The sequence below is a fragment of the Ovis canadensis genome, chromosome 1 (assembly GCF_042477335.2).
Source record: "Ovis canadensis isolate MfBH-ARS-UI-01 breed Bighorn chromosome 1, ARS-UI_OviCan_v2, whole genome shotgun sequence".
NCBI lineage: Eukaryota > Metazoa > Chordata > Mammalia > Artiodactyla > Bovidae > Ovis > Ovis canadensis.
Window position 1 is genome coordinate 56,226,459 of NC_091245.1, and position 22,688 is coordinate 56,249,146.

The 22,688-nt window shown below is 36.2% G+C and overlaps 1 protein-coding gene across 1 annotated transcript in view; it reads right to left on the reverse strand.

The window, feature by feature from the left end:
* The window catches only part of ADGRL4 (adhesion G protein-coupled receptor L4), a 144,167-nt gene that overhangs the window by 39,256 nt on the left and 82,223 nt on the right, over positions 1-22,688 (reverse strand). Inside the window, exons 4-12 of the mRNA XM_069595650.1 lie at positions 18,285-18,355; positions 17,327-17,500; positions 17,039-17,222; positions 15,170-15,286; positions 11,381-11,583; positions 4,717-4,890; positions 3,261-3,464; positions 296-516; positions 100-166 (exon numbers count right to left, since the gene is read on the reverse strand). Coding sequence (XP_069451751.1) covers positions 100-166; positions 296-516; positions 3,261-3,464; positions 4,717-4,890; positions 11,381-11,583; positions 15,170-15,286; positions 17,039-17,222; positions 17,327-17,500; positions 18,285-18,355 — 1,415 coding nt within the window. The remainder of the gene's footprint in view (positions 1-99; positions 167-295; positions 517-3,260; positions 3,465-4,716; positions 4,891-11,380; positions 11,584-15,169; positions 15,287-17,038; positions 17,223-17,326; positions 17,501-18,284; positions 18,356-22,688) is intronic.

Consider the following 22,688-nt stretch of genomic DNA (forward strand, 5'->3'; position numbering starts at 1 on the left):
AAATTTTCCTCTCAAAGTAAAGACTGATTGCTGAGAATTTCAAGCACTTTTAAATCAACACTTTTCCGAATTCTAACCACAGTTTTAAAATATACTTACAAGAATGATTAGACAGGCTGGTCCTATAAAACTCCAGATAAAGTTGTTTTCTGTGCTAAGCCAACATCTGAAAAGTAAATAATAGATAAAATCTATACTTATGTTTGTATGTACTTCGACAAAGCAAGAGTTTCAATGATATACACAGCTTATTCAGAATTGCATATCAAATATTTATGAGAACATCTTAACTTACACTTTGGTGGTGCCATAATATCTGTATCCTAATGATGCTGAAAATCCAACTACCACAGCTGGGCTGAGATAGCCAAAAATATAAAAATTCTTGTGCAAAAATCCTTTGTTATAGATGACTCCTACAACAATGAGATAGAGGTGGATGCCTTCAATGCACATCCATGCAAAGGCAGCTAAAAAGAAGTAGTGCAGCAGCCCAGCAACGATGGAACAGAAGAGCTAGACCATAAAGAAAGAACGAAACCATAAGCAATGCTTATTTTAACATTATTGTAGCAAAAAAAATCTTGACTTTCTCTATAAATTATACTATTTTATATAATGCTTGATCACAGTAAAATATCCTTGTCAAATGTCAAGCTTTTTAATTGCACCACTTCCACCTGATTTAAGAGAACTGTGCTTCATCAATGTGCAACACTCATCAGTCCTGTAATAGAATTAAGTTGCTAGTCTTGTCTAGAGATTTATACTTTTTATACACTTATGTGATAAACTGTGGATTGGTCACATGCAACCATGATTATCTCGGTGACTATGTTATGATTTGAGCTGATTTCTGTTCTGGAGATGTCTTTATTTTAATCGTGCTCAAAGAATGAAAACTATTGCTAACACTATGTTAAAAAATAATAAATAAGAGAGAGTACTTAATTTATAAAACAAATGAATAAATGATGATATATTTTACAAAAATACCCATTATACATTCACTTTAAGTTACAAGATTAACAGGTACATTTGAGATAGATTTCAGTAAAATGTTATCTATTAGTACTGACTTCAAACTTAGAACTAGAGTTAGAAATAACAAATGCAGCAGTTACACATTTCTGTATTAACAGAACTAATATAATTGGGCTTCCCTGGTGGCTCTGATGGTAAAGAATCTGCCCGTAATGTGGAAGACCCAGGTTTGATGCCTGGGTCAGGAAGATTCCTTGGAGAAGGAAATGGCAACCCACTCCAGTATTCTTGCCTGGAGAATTCCATGAACAGAGGAGCCTGGCAGGCTACAGTTTATGGGGTCACAAAGAATTGCACATGACTGAGTGACTAACACACACACACAACCCAATTACTGGTGAGATAACATAATAATATTTAGATACTTACTACACTTAATAGAATATAAGTTAACCATAAAGAGATAACCCACTAAAATATATTTTAGAGCACTATATAAGGTTGGGGATGGTGATTAAAATCTGGGAACCACTTTAGTGCAGAAGTGAAATTTGAAATATGGCTTAAAAATGGGGAGAATTTGACAGTTGAAACACAGAATTGTAAAGAAAGACGGAAAAAAATAGTTTTGTGATGAGGATAATGATGGGATGAAGACAGGGGAATTATGCATTGGAGGATATTGGGGATACACAAAAATGAATGATGTTATAAATACCATTGAAAAACAAACAAAAACAGATATGGAGTTTACAATTTAGCATATATTATATTAAATAGGTGCTTTGTGGCATCTACTTCAGAAGAGAACATTGATTACTGATGGGTTACCTCCACTGCTTGGAAGATCACGAAAAAGAATGGAAATATGGAGGCAACTGAAGGTTCTGTGGTCATGTTGATGTATTTCTCTGGTCTCCTGCTGCAGAGTGGGCTGCAGCAGCTGCACAGGAAAGCCACTGATGTGCTCACGACTTCCGATGGCCGTTGTTGTTTTTCACTCGCTGAGTCATGTCAGACTTGGTGAGACCCCAAGGACTGCAGCATGTCAGGCTTCCCTGTCCTTCACTATCTCCCAGAGTTTGCTCAAATTCATATCCATTGAGTTGGTGATGCCATCCAAGCATCTCATCCTCTGCCGCCCTCTTCTCCTTTTGCCTTCAATCTTTCCTGGCGTTAGAGTCTCTTACAATGAGTTGGCTCTTCACATCAGGTGGCCCAAGTATTGGGGCTTCACCTTCTGCATCGGTCCTTTCAATGAATATTCAGGGTTGATTTCCTTTAGGATTGACTGCTGGCAGCCATTGACTGAGCACAGCAAGACATTACTCTTCTTGAGAGATTTGCCATGTGACTTTGGTTGACGGTCTTCTGAAAGGACTACTTCACAGGCAAGCTGAGCTTTCCTCAACTGCCCTGCTTTGTAATGTTTCTGTGCATGTGTGGTAAGTCACTTCAGTTGTGTCCAACTATCTGTGGCCTCATGGACTGTAATCCATCAGATTCCTCTGTGAAGGATCTCCTCCAGGGGATCTTTACCTCTCCATACCATCTCCTCCAGGGGATCTTTCCGACCCAGGGATCGAACTTGCATCTCTTAATCTCCTGCACTGCCAGGTGGGTTCTTTACCGCTAGCACCACCTGGGAAGCCCGAGGTGCTTCTACGTCTACCACTAGTCCTTTCCTCTTTCTTTCCTCCTTCACTCAGGCTCAGACCTGCATCCTGGTCTGATGGCTCTCCATGTCTTTCTCTTCCCATCTTCTCTCAGAGTCATTTCACCTCATAAAGTTATTGCTTGTTTTATCTCACCTTAGGATGACCCAGTCTACATCAATATGGGAGATATTTGATAAGGCTCTAGATCATTAATGGTGGAAAATGGTTATTACAAAAGTGCAGTTACTAGGTGGAGCTAATTTATCAAATTTCAGCCTATGAATTCTAATCTCTTTTCTGTTCTGTCCCTGTCATACGATAAACATTGTTTTCTACTATTTTTCTCCCCTCCACTTTTGTTTAATGGCCATGTAGAAAGAAACCAAAACAAAACAAGGCTATTTCTTTTTACAACTCATCATGAGGGCCACTGTGGTTAATGGAATTAATCAGCAAGTTGCTAATATATGTTAGCATTTCAAACTTAGAAAAGCTTTAAGAACAAAGTATATAGTGTGCTTGCTCCACGGAGCCCTTAATTTCAACTCATGTTTCGATTACATATATATTTAGGAAAGTAAAAATTTAGAAAGCAGAGAGTAAGAGAGATCTACATACCTTATTAGAATTTGTATTTATCCCAACAAGAAAAACAAGTTCAGCAAGGAACAGGCTACAGCAGAGATTTTTGTGAATTGTTGTCCTCGTGCTTTGAATTTCACTGAAGAACCAGAAGGTAAAAATGCATAGAGCAAGGCAAATCAGTGAAATAATTATTCCTAGTTGAGTGATCCTTGTAAGAATATTATAATCTTTAATACCCTAAGGGAAAATAATAATACAGCTGTTAAGAGACTTAACTCAGTAGCTTGTCAAAGGAACTGCAACATATAATGAACTTTCTTTTTTGGTGAAACATTAATCAAACTGTTTCTAAAATGTAAAAATACAAATGTGCATTTAGATGAGAAAACTTTGTACTTCTGAATATGCTTAATAGTCACAGAAATCTGATATAAATCACATAGCACTTTAACAGTTCTGTAATTAGTGATTTTTTTTCTAAGCATAGTATATATTAGTATATGGTTTAACAATGTTACCACCATCGGTTTCTTGATATTAGCAAGGCAATTCATTATTGTAATGTGAAAATGGTTAATTAAAGCAGATTTATCAGTGACAATAGTAAGTCTTATTTCTATGCAGTAATTCATTTAAACACATTAAATGAAGGTATCAGAAATGCTGCATAAATAGAATAACAAAATAGTATAGGTGAGAGACTTTGAAATGGGAAAGTTTGGTTTCGCTCTAACCAGATGGTTTTATATACATAACAGAGGCACCTTAGTTTATTTAACATTCAGAAAAAAATCACCTTTCATTCAGGAAAAAAAAAAAAAACTTTATCACTGACATTACGGTTAGGAAGATTTATTTAGTCACAATAAGAATTTGGTGAATTCTAAGTTTTGTATAGAAATGAGACTGCAATCTAAAGATTACAAAATACAAAATAAAAAATTATACAATGTAAATGCAAGATATTATGATGTAAAATACATAATCTGAAGCTTTTCACTTTAGTGGGATTTTTCATGTCTAAAATTCTGTGGCATTCTACATTATTAAAAAACTGTATTTGTTACAGATGTGCTAACACTTATTGACCAGGTATCAGAGATTTAAATGAATCTGTCATCAATAAAATTAAACTTTCAATACAAAGGGAAAAGCCCTTAAAGTTCATGATCCTTTAAAATGTACAAATGGTTCCTAAAAGCAGCATTAAAAACTAAAGTCTGGATAGAAATCTGATATACAACCTATTAGTTATTATAGATTGGTAAGTCTTACACTAAAAACAATCAAAGATTTAAACTAGACATGTCATAGAACGCAGGTAAGAAAAGAAAGACTAAAAAAGGTAATGTTGAGATCACATCAATAAATTAAATATGCTATTTACATCCAAAGAACATATAGAAATTATTTATTCTCTTGAACAACATAAAAAACAAGAAAAAAAGCAAAGACAGATTTAGAAATATGAAGTAGGAAATTGCCTTACAATAGAAGAACCAGAAGACATCAAAATTGCAAAATGTGTCAGGTGGTTACAGCGGCACGAGGTGTGGGTATCATTCGAGTTTGTCAGCTCACAGCCCTCTGAAGACCAGCTGCCATTCATGGTGTCAGGTAAGTAGTTCCAGAATGCACATTGACTCTTATATTTATCTGTGGTCTGAAAAAGAGACGTTTTACTGATGAGAAAAGAGTCACACATACGATATCATTTCAGTTATATTTAAAATACTATTTTGCATAACAATATAATTAAAACCACGCCTAAAAGGTAAAGCATAAAATCAACACTAATAAGAGAGTGCTGCTGTTGTGTGAAAGAACTGAAGTTTATCCTACGACCATGCTATATTTTATCAATCCTGTTTCATGTAGTTGTGAGAATTATTATCAACTGAGATCATGTAGGGGCTTCCCAGGTGGCTCAGTGATAAAGAATCTGCTTGCTGATACAGGAAATGCAGGAGACCAGGGTTGAACTCCTGAGTCAGGAAGATCCCCTGGAGAAGGAAATGACAACCTATTCCAATGTTCTTACCTGGAAAATTCCATGGACTGAGGAGCCCGAAGGGCTACAGGCCATGGGGTCGCAAAGAGTCAGACACGACTGAGCACTATCATGTATCTTGTCTAGAATGGTGCAGGACTATCTTTATTATCTTCAACAAATATTTATTGAGTATGCACTAGCTGTTAGTCATTGATCCAGGGGCTAAAAATAAAACACTGAACAAAACAGAAAAAGTGTATTGCAAACAGAAAAAGTGTATATAGAATATAAAAGTGAATTTATATTCTAATGAGAAGATGAGAAATTATTAAATAAACCAGGGAAGCAGGAACAGGATTAATCTTGAGGAGGCTTCTCACAGGAAAAGATGTTTAAGAAAATACTTCAATTAAGTGACAGTGTGAGCCCTAAAGACTTGGGAACAGAGGGTTCTGACAGTTGGAACGTAATACTGAAAAGCTCTGAAGTGAGACTCAACGAACGTTTTCCAGATATATTTAGAAGCCAATGCAGTTCCAGTAATGAATGAGGTAAAGTGTGGTGAGTTTAAGATCATAGATCACAGGGGCTGATCAAATAGACTACAGGATGATTGTTCAATATGTAGCAGAGTTCTCCTTATCATATATTAATATTAACTAATCACAATACAATACCTGATGAATGCACTGTAAGTTTTAATAAGTTATTCATAGAATGCTATATATCTATGCTAGTTTATCTTATAGAAATAGAAACTATTTATAATTATATAACAATTTATAGTTAACCACGTGCTTTCTCACCCACTTTGTTTAATCTGATCCTCCAAAGAGCCTTGTGAAGAGGGTATTGTGTTAAGAGACTAAGATATGTCAAAATTGTATTTAAGACCTGGTGGCTCGGTGGTAAAGAATCCACCTGCCAAGCAGGAGATGTGGGTTCCATTTCTGAGTTTGGAAGATCCCCTGGAGAAGGAAAGGGCAACCCACTGCAGTATTCTTGCCTGGGAAATCCCATGGACAGAGGAGCCTGGCAGACTATAGTCCATGGGGTTGCAAAAGAGTTGGCCATGACTTAGTGACTAAACAACAATAACAAATCATTGATAAGTGTAGTAAAACAGAATCAAACATAAATCTTCAGATTAAATATTCATTAAAGAAAATATTGGTGGTGGTTTAGTCACTATTCTCTGTCCAAATCTTGCTATCCCATAGACTGAATCCCACCAGGCTCCTTTATCATTGGGATTCTCCAGGCAAGAACACTGGAGAGGGTGGCCATTTCTTTCTCCAGAGGATCTTCCTGACCCAGGGATCAAATCCAGGTCTCCCCATTGCAGGCAGATTCTTTACTGAGTCAGTAGAGAAGCCCATATGTACACTACCATGCATGAAATAGTACTGGCTTCTCTGGTGGCTCAATCGGTAAGGAATATGCCTGCAATGCAGGAGACCCAGGTTTGATCCCTGGGTTCGGAAGAACCCCTGGAGAAGGAAATGGCAACCCCACAGTATTCTTGCCTGAGAAATCCCACAGAGGGAGGAGCCTGGCCATCTACAGTCAGGGTCACAAGAGCTGGACATGACTTAGTGACTAAACCAAACTAGCAACACATAGGCAAGAAAGAGAAACCAGAGATCAAATTGTCAATATGTGTTAGGTCACAGAAAACGCAAGAGAATTCCAGAAAAAAACATCTACTTCTGATTCATTGACTACACTGAAGTTTTGACTGTGTGGATCACAATAAACTGTTCAATTCAGTTCAGTTCAGTTCATTTCAGTTGATCAGTCGTGTCCGACTCTTTACGACCCCATGAACCAGGCACGCCAGGCCTCCCTGTCAATTATCAACTCCCGGAGTCCACCCAAACCCATGTCCATTGAGTAAGTGATGCCATCCAATCATCTTTCTCATCCTCTGTCATCCCCTTCTCCTCCTGCTCTCATTCTTTCCCAGCATCAGGGTGTTTTCAAACAAGTCAGCTCTTTGCATCAGGTGGCCAAAGTATTGGAGTTTCAGCTTCAACATCAGTCCTTCCAATGAACACCCAGGACTGATCTCCTTTAGTCCTGGTTGGATCTCCTTGCAGTCCAAGGACTCAAGAGTCTTCTCCAATACCAAAATTCAAAAGCATCAATTCTTCTGCACTCAGCTTTCTTTACATGACCACTGGAAAAACCATAGCCTTCACTAGACAGACCTTTGCTGGCAAAGTAATGTCTCTGCTTTTGAATATGCTATCTAGGTTGGTCATAACTTTCCTTCCAAGGAGTAAACATCTTTTCATTTCATGGCTGCAATCACCATCTGCAGTGATTTTTGAGCCCAGAAAAATAAAGTCAGCCACTGTTTCCACTGTTTCCCCATCTATTTGGCATGAAGTGATGGGACTGGATACCATGATCTTAGTTTTCTGAATGATGAACTTTAAGCCAAATTTTTCAGTCTCCTCTTTCACTTTCATCAAGAGACTCTTTAGATCCTCTTCACTTTCTGCCATAAGGGTGGTGTCATCTGCATATTAGAGGCTATTGATATTTCTTCTGGCAATCCTGATTTCAGCTTGAGTTTCCTCCAGCCCAGCGTTTCTCATGATGTACTCTGCATATAAGTTAAATAAGCAGGGTGACAATATACAGCCTTGACATACTCCTTTTCCTATTTGGAACCAATCTGTTGTTCCATGTCCAGTTCTAACTGTTGCTTCCTGACCTGCATATAGGTTTCTCGAGAAGTCTGGTATTCAGTTTATTGTGATCCACACAGTCAAAGGCTTTGGCATAGTCAATAAAGCAGAAAGAGATGTTTTTCTGGAACTCTCTTGCTTTTTCCATGATCCAGCAGATGTTGGCAATTTGATTTCTGGTTCTCTGCCTTTTCTAAAACCAGCTTGAACATCTGGAAGTTCACGGTTCATGTATTGCTGAAGCCTGGCTTGGAGAATTTTGAGCATTACTTTACTAGCCTGTGAGATGAGTGCAATTGTGCGGTAGTTTGAGCATTCTTTGGCATTGCCTTTCTTTGGGATTGGAATGAAAACTGACCTTTTCTAGTCCTGTGACCACTGCTGAGTTTTCCAAAATGCTGGCATACTGAGTGCAGCACTTTCACAGCATCATCTTTCAGGATTTGAAATAGCTCAGCTGGAATTCCATCACCTCCACTAGCTTTGTTCATAGTGATGCTTCCTAAGGCTGTGGAAAATTCTTAAAGTGGTGGGAATATCAGACCACCTTACCTGCCTTCTGCAAAACCTGTTTGCAGGTCAAGAAGCAACAGCTGGAATCAGACATGGAACAATAGACTGGTTCCAAATTGAGAATGGAGTATGTCAACGCTGTATACTGTTACTCTGCTTATTTAACTTATATGCAGAGTATATCATGTGAAATACCGGGCTGGACAAAGCACAAGATTTCTGGGAGAAATATCAATAACCTCCAATATGCAGAAGACACCACCCTTGTGGCAGAAAATGAAGAATTAAAGAGCCTCATGATGAAGGTGAAAGAGGAGAGTAAAAGAGCTGGCTTAAAACTCAACATTCAGAAAGCTAAGATCAAGGTATCCTGTCCCATCACTTCATGACAAATAGATGCAGAAACAATGGAAATAGTGAGAGATTTTATTTTTTTGGGCTCCAAAATCACTGCAGATGGTTTTTGCAGCCATGAAATTAAAAGACGTTTGCTGCTTGGAAGAAAAGCTGAGCAACCTAGACAGCGTATTGAAAAGCAGAGACATTGCTTGGCCGACAAAGGTTCATCTCGTCAAAGCTATGGTTTTTCCAGTAGTCATTTATGATGTGAGAGTTGGACTATAAAGAAAGCTCAGTGCCGAAGAATTGATGATTTTGAACTGTGGTGTTGGCGAAGACTCTTGAGGGTCTCTTAGACAGCAAGGAGATCAAACCAGTCACTCCTAAAAGAAATAAACTCCGAATATTCATTGAAAGGACTGATACGGAAACTGAAGCTCCAGTACTTTGGCCACCTGATGTGAAGAACTCACTCATTAGAAAAGACCCTGATGCTGGGAAAAATTGAAGGCAGGCAAAGAAGGGGATGACAGCGGATGAGATGGCATCACCAACTCAATGGACATAAGTTTGAGCAAGCTCTGGGAGACAGTGAAGGACAGAGAAGCCCGTCATGATGCAGTCCATGGGGTTTCAAAGAGTCAGACATGCACCGAGTAACTGAACAATAACAACAAATATGTAAAATAGCTAGTGGGAAACCGCTGTATAGCACAGGGAGCTAAGCTGAATGCTTTGGATGACCTAGATGGGTAGGATGGGGGTGGGGTGGAAGGGAGCTTCAAGAGGGAGGGAAATTTATACACATATAGCTGATTCACTTCATTATACAGAAGAAACTAATACAATATTGTAAAGCAATTATACCCCAATTAAAATAGCATAGAAAAACCATGAGACCATGTAAAAGAACAATATTTTTTTTCCTAGGATCCAAAGGTCATTTGCATTTAGTATCTGAATATATCTAAACTTAATTTCCATTCTTAAAACATTTCACACCTTCTTTTTCCCTCAACAGAATGCCTATCAATGTTTAGGTCTGAGCTACTAGTTATTTGGATCTTCTATACACACTTCAGTTTCTCTCTGCATTGGACATCTTTCTTTACAGTGCCACATCTGGACTGTATGTACGCATGTAGAGTGGTCCCCTGATAGCCACAGGTGATTGATTCCAGGACTCCTGTGCATCCTGAAAACCACAGATGCTCGAGTGACTTCCGGAGAATAGTGTTTGCCTCTAATTTATGCACATCTTCTCATATATTTTAAATCATCTCTAGATTACTTATACAATAAAATGAAAATGCTATGTAAATAATTGATGGCCTGCAGTAAATTCAAGTTTTGCTTTTTGGAACTTTCTGGATTTTTTTCCCCTCACATATTTTCCATCTGTGTTTGGCTGAATTCATGGATGTGGAACCTGTGGATATGGAAGGCTGACTATATGTTCTTTGAGTCCCCTGTTTCCCATAAACATGCAAATACAATTTTCAATTTGCATGACAACCTTGCCCAGCTTCAAGGTTCTCTAAATGGAGCTTCTAAGGCACTTTAATCATGTACTAGGACTGAAATTCAATTGAAAGCCCAAGAAACCATCAACGGTATGCAGCAAACAATATGATTTCGTGTTTCCCCATTCACTTTTAGGTCTATAAAAAACATAAATGCCTGGTTATTTTTAATCATTTTTTTCATTGTATGGTTTTAATTATACATGGATGTGAAAAAAGATTTGGAATAATGATCAAAGAGTAAAGTGGTCTCAGATAATTTCTTTAGGAAAAAATATTATGAACTCCTCTATGATTTCACTGTAATCAAATCCCTCCAAATATTGTTTTATATGACAATTATTAACCAAACATTTCCCTCATTACAAAAGTAATATTCGTCTCTTTGATATATTTTTATAACTTATTCCTTGAAGGTACAGAGATTTCAAAAATGAACAATGTACTTTTAAAACTAAAATGTAGTTTAGTTTCAGAGATCAAATACATAAAATTCTTTGGTATTCATTAGAAAGTCTAAAAAGCACTGAAAGTACCAACCTATTTTTAGCTACACAGTTTTTTAATTGATATCATTTTATTTATTAATATTTTTGGCTGTGATGGATCTTCACTGCTGTGTGGGCTTTCTCTACTCTCAGCAAGCAGGGGCTATTCTTTAGCTGCCTTGCGTGGACTTCTCCTTGCAGTGGCTTCTTTAGTTGCAGAGCACGGGCTCTAGGATGTGGGCTTCAGTAGTTGGGAGCATGTGGGCTCAAGAGTTGCATTTCCTGGGCTCTAGAGCACAGCCTCAATAGTTGAGGTGCATGTGCTTAGGTGCTCTGTGGTATGTGGGATCTTCCCAGACCAGGGATTGAACCCTTGTCTCCTGTATTGGCAGACAAATTCTGAGCCACCGGGGGAGCCCCCAAAATATTTTATAGAAAAATTAGCTGAAGTCACTTTACTCTTTTAATTTGATTTTGAATTTGTAGGTTTAAACTCAAGAATTCACATACAATTAAAGTGACACAACCAAAAAAAAAAACAACACTCATTTCTTTGAATGTTTCACAATAATAATATATAGTCACTGGAATTTCAACTTACCTTTATGTGACTTAATGTAAATGTTACTTTTTCAAGTTCATATAATGTGGGTGGGTTTGAGCTAATTGAGAGTGAAATTACTGAAGAGATGACTCTTCCCTCTTCTTCAGCTTTATCATAACTTTGAGGTTCCAGTAAGTTGTCAGATGACGAAAACAGAGGACCAATGCTCTTATAATATAAAAATGCAACTGCAACACTGCCTGTCAATCAAATAAAGGTATTCAGAAAAATTCTTAAAATAAACATAAAAAAGGCAGTTATACACATTCCCACATACTGAAATGTGGGTCTTATTATATCTATGCTCACATCATCAAACGATATTAAAACAGGTTCTCTGACCTCTGTGACTCTGATCATGGACTGTAGCATCTCTTTGGCACAAATTATAGATAGGAGAAATTTTGTCCTATATAAATTTACATCCAAGTGCTGTGTAAGAACCAAGGTATTATGTATACTTGAAAAATAAAATCTTGACTTATTACTTTGCTGGGCAAGTGTATGCATTAGAAAGATATTGGTAAAAAATTACAGTATAACAAAAAAGATTTATAGTGCTAAGAAAGTTTATAACTGAAGAGTTGTGAGATGCCACTGAGTTCAATCTCATGCCCACTGAAATGTTTTCTATTTAAATTGATGACATATACAGTCTCAGGGTAGGGAATTTATTGTCTTTCAAGGCAGCCATTTATCCGCACCCTCATACTCCCCAGATGCAGCACATCAGCACATAACCCAATACTAGGACTGTTACCAGATCAGTCCATACTATCTCATGACTATTTTTTCCTTAGCCTGGACTCTGTACCTACTTTACTGGATCTCAAATTGCCTCAGTTTTTGTGGCAGTTCATTATCACTGATATTAACTGTGTGAACAACTCAACATCAGCATCTTATTGTCTTTTAAAATTCCTATTTTCACTTAGGTCATGTAACTTCTCTGCTGTATAGAATAATAGACAGTAAATTGAGGAATTTATATTTAGAATTTATTTATTTAGAAATAGAAGTTCTGGTTTTAGTCATTGCTTATACTTGTCTGTCCCTGGGTAAACTTGAACATTCTCATGTAAAACATCATGAGTGAATAGTGATATTCCCCCTGGCTATTTACTTGGATAAAGTGGAGACCATGTACTGTCATTATATGAGAGAGCTGTCTGTAAAATTAAAAGATGCTATATTAAGATGATTATTGCATACTTATTAACTGGAAACATTATATGCTTGCTTTGATGCTTGAACAACTTAGGAATAACTCTATCATATTCATTTGTTTCCTCAAATTTGTGACACTAGCAAATAATCTGAAAAGCACAAAATAATCACAATCATTGATACAAATGTTGACAATGTCATAAAAAACAAAGGACTGTGATACAAAGCTGGAACTCTCCACATCACAATTTATTTAATATATTTATTAGTAAATAGTATTCTTTGGATATCATTATGTGAGCTAGAAGTTGCAAAAATATATCACTACGTTTTCTATCTCAGTCTAGAAAGGTACCAAAGACACCGCAAAGAGTCTTGCGGACATTCAGATACATTACATATTTTCCTAAACTGTCAGCTCAGAGAAATGTTAGTATACCATGTTTGAGCTAGTGAAATTGTGATGGCTCTAGGAGATTGGCAGCTAATCCAGCATTTGCTATGGACAGACCTTGATCAGAAACAGAACCTGGAAACCTCTTAGGTGAACCTGACCTAGTCCAGTTGATGAACAAGTTCATACAAAAGCAACTTCTCAGAGATTGCAGGAGGGGATGGTTCAAAATCAAATGAAGCAGCATAAAGGTAACATGGATTTAAAACTATGAATCACTCCAATCTTTTCTAAAGGAAACTATTTTTTAACATCAATTTTGAGTAAAAGAAAATGCATACCACATAGAACAGTTCAAAATACCTTTTTAATTTTTTTCTGAATATAGTTTCAATATTTGTTTATTTTTACCATTTGGAACCTATTTTAATTTTAATTTCCCACTAATTCTAGGCCTGATCTGGCTTTTAATTTTCATATCAGTTCAGCATCTATTTTTGTAAACTAGTTCATTCAGTAACGACAGACACCAAAATTCAGTACATAAAAAATACTAAAAATCCATCTGTGCCTCCTGTATTTTCCTACGGATGACATTATGCAGCTTTTAACTAATGCATGTTTTCATTAACGGATTTTGTCAATAAATGAATAATTGCATGTAGACATCATTGAATGGGTTTGATCAGTTTGTTACACTTGTCCTTCTTTTAAAGATTCAACCTTGAGGAAAACAAATTTTCTTCCTCTGCATTCTTGAGAGCCAGTATTACTGTCCCTTTCAAATGTCAGAGTTTGCATGCATGATTATGAAATGTAACAAACCTATCATACACTCAGACAGGATCTCTTTGAGATATTAATTCTATGACAATTTTATCATCTGTCACTATGATAAGTATTTTCAATGTCTTTATTCTCAGTTTCTAAATCCTACTCAAATTGTCTTTGAAAATACAACAGTTTAACACATTCTTTGGATTTGCTCCTAAATATTATGTGTGTGCTTGGTTAATTCGAATATGATATAATGGGGTAAGAACCATGGGTTCAATGGCAGTATGGCTTAGCTATTTTTGCTTTTTTATGGCCATCTGTTCCCTACTTTTGAATAAAAAATGACAAGAAAAAATTGAGAGGACAATATCAATGGATTAGAAAAACATTTCCCATTAGTGCTGTAAAAATTTTTTTTAAAGATATTTTTCTGAGAATGAAAGCACAAACTGCTTTTAAACAATAAAGACAATGTAATTTTTAAAAATAAAATGATGTCTATAAAGTGACATATGTGTATTATTACATATATTTTCCATTTTATGTATACTTGCTTTGAGAAAATATTATGATCATGCTTTTTTAGGTAATATATTTTGACCTATGTGAGAACAACAATATTTCTATTATCAGCAGGGTTGTTACTTTTTTTTTCTAAGTGCTTTGCACTGAGGACAGATAAATGGTTAAACTAGAATAGCAGCTGATAGCTTGTCTGGTTAGGTGACAAGGAAAACCTGTTCAGGGCTGATTTCTATGTTAACTCCTTCCCTTCAAGTTTTAGTTCTGTATTATCTGTTACATATATAGAGACAAATCCATTACCTTCTTGTGCTTTAGTTTTCTTGTCCATAAAATGAGGATATTAGTTAGATAATTATAAAGCCATCTGCTAGTACTAGCGCTCTTGGATCACATTTCTTAAGAAACCCTGCCTTTAGTTTAGTTGAAGAGTTACTGTACAATGACTAAGAAATGAACAGAAGAGAAATTCAAGCTTAAACAATAACTTTCTGCCTTTTTTGAAAACTATTTCTATTCGTCTTCCTCACATAACCCCAAATTCAGGCTCACAGCGAGGAATATGAAGGATTTCTGAAGAAGAACTGTTAAAAGGATTTTATGAAAATTATAGCATCTACTGGCTGCTGAAAAATGAGGAATAAAACGACAGTCCCTTTGTGTATTTCCACTGGGATCCTAACAATATTAGACAATTACAGATTCGGAGGGTCAAGGACAAGAAGGATCTAGATAATGAGCTAAAATCCTCCCCAGGTATTTTTATCATAATAAAAATATCAAATACAAATGCAGAATTTCTATGTATAAACATAACATTTTTCTATAGAAAACCACACATGTTATAAGCACATATGATACAAGCAAATGTATGGTATTTATTGCAAAACATTGAAATATTGTTTATAAGCTTGTCAAAGTCCTACCATTTGAATCATATGCAGTTTTTCTCTTTGGAAATATCTTTATATTATCTCCGTCCATATTCATACAGGAATTAATATATTTTATGTGATGTGAATCAAAAAAGAAAGTTTTGAGAGCTGAAACAAAAATATGAAAATAATAAATTCTCTGAAATTAGTTTAATTAATATATTTAGTTAGCGAGAACTTGATCTATCATTATTGTATTTCAACTCTTAATTACATCAGGTAGAATGAATGTATTCTGAACATGACGTCTAGACATTATAATTTGTATTTTAAAATTTGATTCAAGTTTATAGCTTTTTTATTACACTACAGCATTCATCGTTTAATTCTATCTCTATTAATAAAAGAAAATATGTATACAAAGAAACTATAAATCTTAATTACTAAAGCAGACAAGAAATTACAATGTATTAGAGGATTATATCTACAACATAATTTATTATATACAGAGTGACTGAATTAAATTCTTGAGTGATAATTTCCTTACCTGTGCCTAGTCACCTTTTTCATGAACAGATATAGAAATTTAAGCTTCTATATATGAGTCACAATGCTTGTTATCTTAATTTTGAGTAACTGGTAAATCCTGATGACGTAATGATTTTTGTATATCTACTACACAGCAGGATGCTGCTACTGCTGCTGCTAAGTCGCTTCAGTCATGTCCGACTCTGTGCGACCCCATAGACGGCAGGCCACCAGGCTCCCCCGTCCCTGGGATTCTCCAGGCAAGTACACTGGAGTGGGTTGCCATTCCTTCTCCAATGCATGAAAATGAAAAGTGAAAGTGAAGACGCTCAGTCGTATCTGACTCTTAGCGACCCCATGGACTGCAGCCCACCAGGCTCCTCCATCCATGGGATTTTCCAGGCCAAGAGTACTGGAGTGGGGTGCCATTGCAGGATAGTATCCAGAAAATATAATAGGGGTGTATGCGATGATTATTTCAGAAAGTGTACCTTGCTGCCTCAGAACAACTTTACAGGCAACCTCATTTTGATACAGATTTTTAAAAGTGTCAAGCATGAGATTTCATAAAGCAGGTAACATTCTAATTTGCTATGTTAATTGCTTTATATTACCGAAAGGCAAAGGATTCCTAATGAGAAATTAAAATATACTATGTTCATGACAAACATATATGTCCAAAGGATTTCAATGTTTAAAAATAATCAGATTATTGCAGAAATAATAAAAATTATGCTTGTGAAGTGGTGTTAGAAGTCAGGACGGCATTACCTTTAGGGGTCAGGGAGTGGTTGGCAAGGGGAGGTGAGGGATCTTCTGAGGTTCATTTTGTGAAAATTCATCAACTTATATTCATTTGATAAATACATTTGTCTTTATATGGGTTATAATTAAATAAAAGTTTGACTTTAAATTGGAGAAGGAAATGGCAACCCACTCCAGTACTCTTGCCTGGAGAATCCCATGGAGGGAGGAGCCTGGTAAGCTACAGTCCATGGGGTTGCAGAGTCGGACACGACTGAGCAACTTCACTTCACTTCACTTTGACTTTAAATATATTACATCCAGAAAATCTATTTATACTATCACTGGTCCAGACAGATCCTGCCAAGTCATGAGATGACAAGGAAGTAAGGTTCTCTGAGCATTTAAATGATAAACAGTTCAGAAATAGGAAAAGGTGAAAGTTGCAAGTAGGAGACAAATCTCATTGATTCATCCTTTTTATTCAAACTTCATTCATACCCACTCTTGTGATATGCATCATCATTCACGTCTGCACTGATAAACAACTGCCAATTTAATTAACAGCAGTTTAGATACTTTTCATCTCTTTTGAGCATGGCTTCTTTGGAAAACACTACTGCTGTGAATTTGACCTTGACTTCTTACCTATATCACTTGAATTAGTATCAAACTGAGTGGTCTTTTGAAAGTTCTGAGATATCCTTAAGGTAGCCTGCTCAGCAGTATGTATCAGTTTTGTAAGATGAGTTCTTCTCTGATTTGTAGACAACTTGTCCCAAACTGTAAATGTATCCTTTTGAACTAAATTATTCAGAGTTTTTACAAATTCCTGTTGAAAAAAAGTGTACCTTTTAAAAATGTTGGAATCTTACATTAATCACAGATGTAAGGAAACTTTTAAACTTATATTGAGTTAAAGCTCAACATACTTACAGTAAGAGTTGAATTAGAAGAGGTGTCCTTGGCTGAATTTGTGCTGTTTATGAATAATGGGGATGATTCAGCTAATACTTCTGTATATGTAATTATATCCATCGGTGAAAGATCTTTCAAAGAATTTCTATAGACTTCTCGTAGCAAAGCCACAGGTTCTTCTATGTGTCTAATCTGAACAAATACAAGTCCAGAAAAAGAAAACCAGCTTAAAGCACTACTGGATCATTGCAAGAATAGAGGTTACACATTAAATATACTGTTTTTCACTCCTACATGTAAGCTATCAGACTACAACCCTAACCTGAAGCAATGAAACCTGAAATTATTTACAAAGGATTAGCAAATAGCTTAAAAAGCATAGAAGTCACTTCATGAAGGCAATGTACATTTGAATTTATCATTTTAAATTAGCTTTTAAAATATATAATAAATTATGACTTAATTTGAATTAGGTTTTAGTAAACCAGAAAATTTTTTACATGATAAAATGGCAATTTGCTTTACCTGATTGCTAATGAGTCATGTTGAAACTCACTTCTAATCATAAGACAATAATTTCATGGACATCTTCCTCTTTGAAACAGTATTACTTTGGTGTACAAAATCTATTTGCATACAACTATGTCTCCTAAAAATGTGGAAATGGCCTGTGATCAAAATGTGTTTTTACTATTTTATCCATCAAATTTCTTAACAGGTTGAAATAACTTGCCAGTGTACAGAATAGTGAAAAAGTAAGCTACATTAAATATATGTCTTCTTCAGTATTTGGGGGATTTTCAAATTAATCCTGTCTGACACCCAAACAAAATACTTGGTTCTCTGTATGTAAATATTTTCAACTCTACATGAAGATCAACTGTTTGTTACTCTTAAAAAATGTGCCTTTGGAAAGATTATAACTGAAACCAAAATGTCAAAACAGAATAAAATTTAATTCAACTCTTTTACTCACTTTTGTTAAAGTTTTATTAATATTTTCGGCAATACAGGCATTATCTAAATGGCAGTCTGGATTCACAATTTCTGTAGAAAAAAATAGTTATGTATTAAGTTTCAAAAAAATATTTTCCCTAAGATAATTATATTGATTCCAAAGATTTTGCTCACTTATTTAGACATTAATAGCACATTCTTAACATTTCAGTTTTATTTTTATTTATTCATGAAAGTTCATTTATTTAAAACATTTTTCATTATTATTTAAGTTTTACTCCTCATAAAAATTCACTTATTTTTATTTGTTAAAATGCAAACTATTTTATGGAAAATAGAAAATTATAGTTACTGAAAGGAAATAGGGTATACAGGATGAGTGGTAAAGAACCCGCCTACCAGTGCAGGAGATGGGGTTTGATTCCTGGGTTGGGAAGAGCCCTTGGAGAAAGAAATGACAACTCACTCCAGTGTTTTCACCTGGGAAACCCCATGGACAGAAGGAGTCTGGCAGGCTACAGCATGGAGTCACAAGAGTTGGACACGACTTAGTGACTAAACAACAATTACATAAAACACGTGATCTACATCTGCCATTAAATAAAACATCTTCCATTATTTCATTTTATAGATAAAGGACTATTGGCACGTTTCTTGAAAGGTGTAGCTCTTTGATACTTCACAACTATGCAGTCATATTTTATACGGTGCTTTAAGATTTTGTTTTTTGATGTGGACTATTTTTAAAGTCTTTATTGAATTTGTTACTGGTGGCTCAGCTGGTAAAGAATCCACCTACAATGCGGGAGACTTGGATTTGATCCCTCGGTTGGGAAGATCACCTGGAGAAGTGAAAGGCTACCCACTCCCGTATTCTGGCCTGGAGAATTCCATGGACTATACAGACCACGGGGTTGTAAAGAGTCAGACATGACTGAGTGACTTTCACTTTTTTGGCTGTGAGGCATGTGGGATCTTAGTTTCTCAACCAGGAATTGAACTTGCACCCCCTGTATTGGAAGGTGAAGTATTAGCCACTGGACTGCCAGAGAAGTCCCCATAGTGCTTTGATAACATATAAAATTAAGTAGTATATTTATTTTGGCAATAAATGCTATCAATAAGTGTAAACAGTGATTTCCTGTGGATGTCTGATAACCTTCCCTGCAGGAACAGTTAGAGCCACCATTAATTTTTTTACACACTGCATGATCACCACAGGCAAATGATTCACTGTCCTCATCAATATCTGGAAATGTTTGAAAAATAAAGATTTTAATTTAGTGCTCATATAGTTGCTACTTTGTTGATAATAGTATTACATATTGTTAGTAATTTCATATCAAATTACATAAGAATGCAAGAAAAGTGCCATCATCTGGAAAAGGACAGGGCAAACTTAAGTTGCATATATTTTCAGCTTTCTTTTGGTCAATCCATTTTGACAGTATATTGAAAATGTTATTCATAGACCAACACTTGAATTGCTTTCTGAACAGCAAGATTCATCAGAAAAATTATTGTCATAATTTCCGTCATTGATGATGCAATGTTTATTCCTAATAAATAAAAATCTAATTTCAAAAACACATTTAGAAACAAACATTTTTTGTTTTCTAGTGTTAAACTGATTGTACAACTCAGTTTAGAATAATCTAGAGAGCAAAAAAAAAGAGTAGCCCATTTTCTTTCCAAAGCCTCATTTTTCCATATGTGCATGCTAAGTTGCTTCAGTTCAGTTCAGTCACTCAGTTGTGTCCAACTCTTTGTGACCCCATGAACCGTAGCACACCAGGCCTCCCTGTCCATCACCAACTCCCGGAGTCCACCCAAACTCCATCGAGTCGGTGATGCCATTTAGCCATCTTATACTCTGTTGTCCCCTTCTCTTCCTGCCCTCAATCTTTCCCCGCATCAGGGTCTTTTCCAATGAGTCAGCTCTTTGCATCAGGTGGCCAAAGTATTGGAGTTTCACCTTCAACATCAGTCCTTCCAATGAACACACAGGATTGATATCCTTTAGGATGAACTGGTTGGATTTCCTTGCAGTCCAAGGGACTCCCAAGAGTCTTCTCCAACACCACAGTTCAAAAGCATCAATTCTTTGGTGCTCAGCTTTCCTTATAGTCCAGCTCTCACATCCATACATGACCACTGGAAAAAACATAACCTTGACTAGATGGACCTTTGTTGGCAAATAAAGTCTGACACTGTTTCCACTGTTTCCCCATCTATTTACCATGAAGTGATGGGACCAGATGCCATCTTAGTTTTCTGAATATTGAGCTTTAAGCCAACTTTTTTACTCTCCTCTTTCAGTTTCATCAAGAGGTTCTTTAGTTCTTCTTCACTTTCTGCCATAAGGGTGGTGTCATCTGCATATCTGAGATTATTGATATTTCTCCTGGCAATCTTGATTCCAGCTTGTGCTTCATCCAGCCCAGCATGTCTCATGGTGTACTCTGCATATAAGTTAAATAAGCAGAGTGACAATATACAGCCTTGACATACTCCTTTTCCTATCTGAAACCAGTCTGTTGTTTCATGCCCAGTTCTAACTGTTGCTTCCTGACCTGCATACAGGTTTCTCAAGAGGCAGGTCAGGTGGTCTGGTATTCCCATCTCTTGAAGAATTTTCTACAATTTATTGTGATCCACAGAGTCAAAGGTTTTGGCATAGTTAATAAAGCAGATATAGATGGTTTTCTGGAACTCGCTTGCTTGCTTTTTCAATGATCCAGTGGATGTTGGCAATTTGATCTCTGGTTCCTCTGCCTTTTCTAAAACCAGCTTGAACATCTGGAAGTTCACAGTTCACATATTGCTGAAGCCTGGCTTGGAGAATTTTGAGCATTACTTTACTAGCATGTGAGATGAGTGCACTTGTGTGGTTGTTTGGACATTCTTTGGCATTGCCTTTCTTTGAGATTGAAATGAAAACTGACCTTTTCCACTCCTGTGGCCACTGCTGAGTTTTCCAGATTTTTGGCATATTGAGTGCAGCACTTTCATAGCGTCATCTTTCAGGATTTGAAATAGCTCAACTGGAATTCCATCACTTCCACTAGCTTTGTTCGTAGTGATGCTTCCTAAGGCCCCTTGACTTCACATTCCAGGATGTCTGGCTCTAGGTGAGTGATCACACCATCGTGATTATCTGGGTCGTGAAGATCTTTTTTGTACAGCTCTTCTGTGTATTCTTGCTACCTCTTCTTAATATCTTCTGCTTCTGTTAGGTCCCTACCATTTCTGTCCTTAATTGAGCCCACCTTTGCATGAAATGCTCCCTTGGTGTCTCTAATTTTCTTGAAGAGATCTCTAGTCTTTCCCATTCTATTGTTTTCCTCTATTTCTTTGCATTGATCTCTGAGGAAGGCTTTCTTATCTCTTCTTGCTATTCTTTGGAACTCAAAGCATTCAAATGGGTATATATTTCCTTTTCTCCTTTCTTTTCGCTTCCTTTCTTTTCACAGCTATTTGTAAGGCCTCCTCAGACAGCCATTTTGCTTTTTTGCATTCTTTTTTCTTGGGGATGGTCTTTATTCCTGTCTCCTGTACAATATCAGGTACCTCCATCCATAGTTCATCAGACACTCTGTCTATCAGATCTAGTTCCTTAAATCTATTTCTCACTTCCACTGTATAGTCATAAGGGATTTGTGTCCAACTCTTTCCGACTCTATGGACTGCAGCCCTACAGGCTCCTCAGTCCATGGGATTCTTCAGGCTAGAATACTGGAATGAGTTGCCATTTCATACTCCAGGAGATCTTCCCAACCCAGGGGTTGAACCCATATCTCTTATGCCTCCTGCATTGGCAAGGAGGTTTCTTTACCACTAGCATCATCTGGGAAGCCCCTCATTTTTTCTGTATAAGTTAACTGAAAAAATTAAGATGTAGCAGAATGTGTGATTCAGTGCCCTTAAAATCTTATTAAAACTTATAACTTTAGTTCAGGGTATATTTTGCCATCATTCTTAATATACAGTCATCATGGATAAAGTAACAAATTATACAGAATTAAGTCTTAGATTTTCAGTATATATCAAAGCTACAATAAAAGTGGTAGGTTATAAACTCACATAATTTATATTCTTAATTTAAAATTTTACATACTATAGTGAAGAGTGAAATATATCTTAAAATTATAAATATAGTATAAATACTCTGCTAGTAGGCAAAGTTCCAATATGGAATGATTCCAAGGGACTGAATAGTCCAGATAATTACCTTAAACTAATGCAGAAATTTCTGTGCTCCTAAGTCTAGCTCTGACATCTTAGAGCTACTCCATGTTAGAGAATAAGTCTGTAATTCTGAATATATAATTTGATTTTTTAAAAACTATTTAATAGAGTGGCACAATACTGTTAGCCTTTTTATAAAGGGGGAGTGCTCAAGATCCAATTAAAATGTCATCTC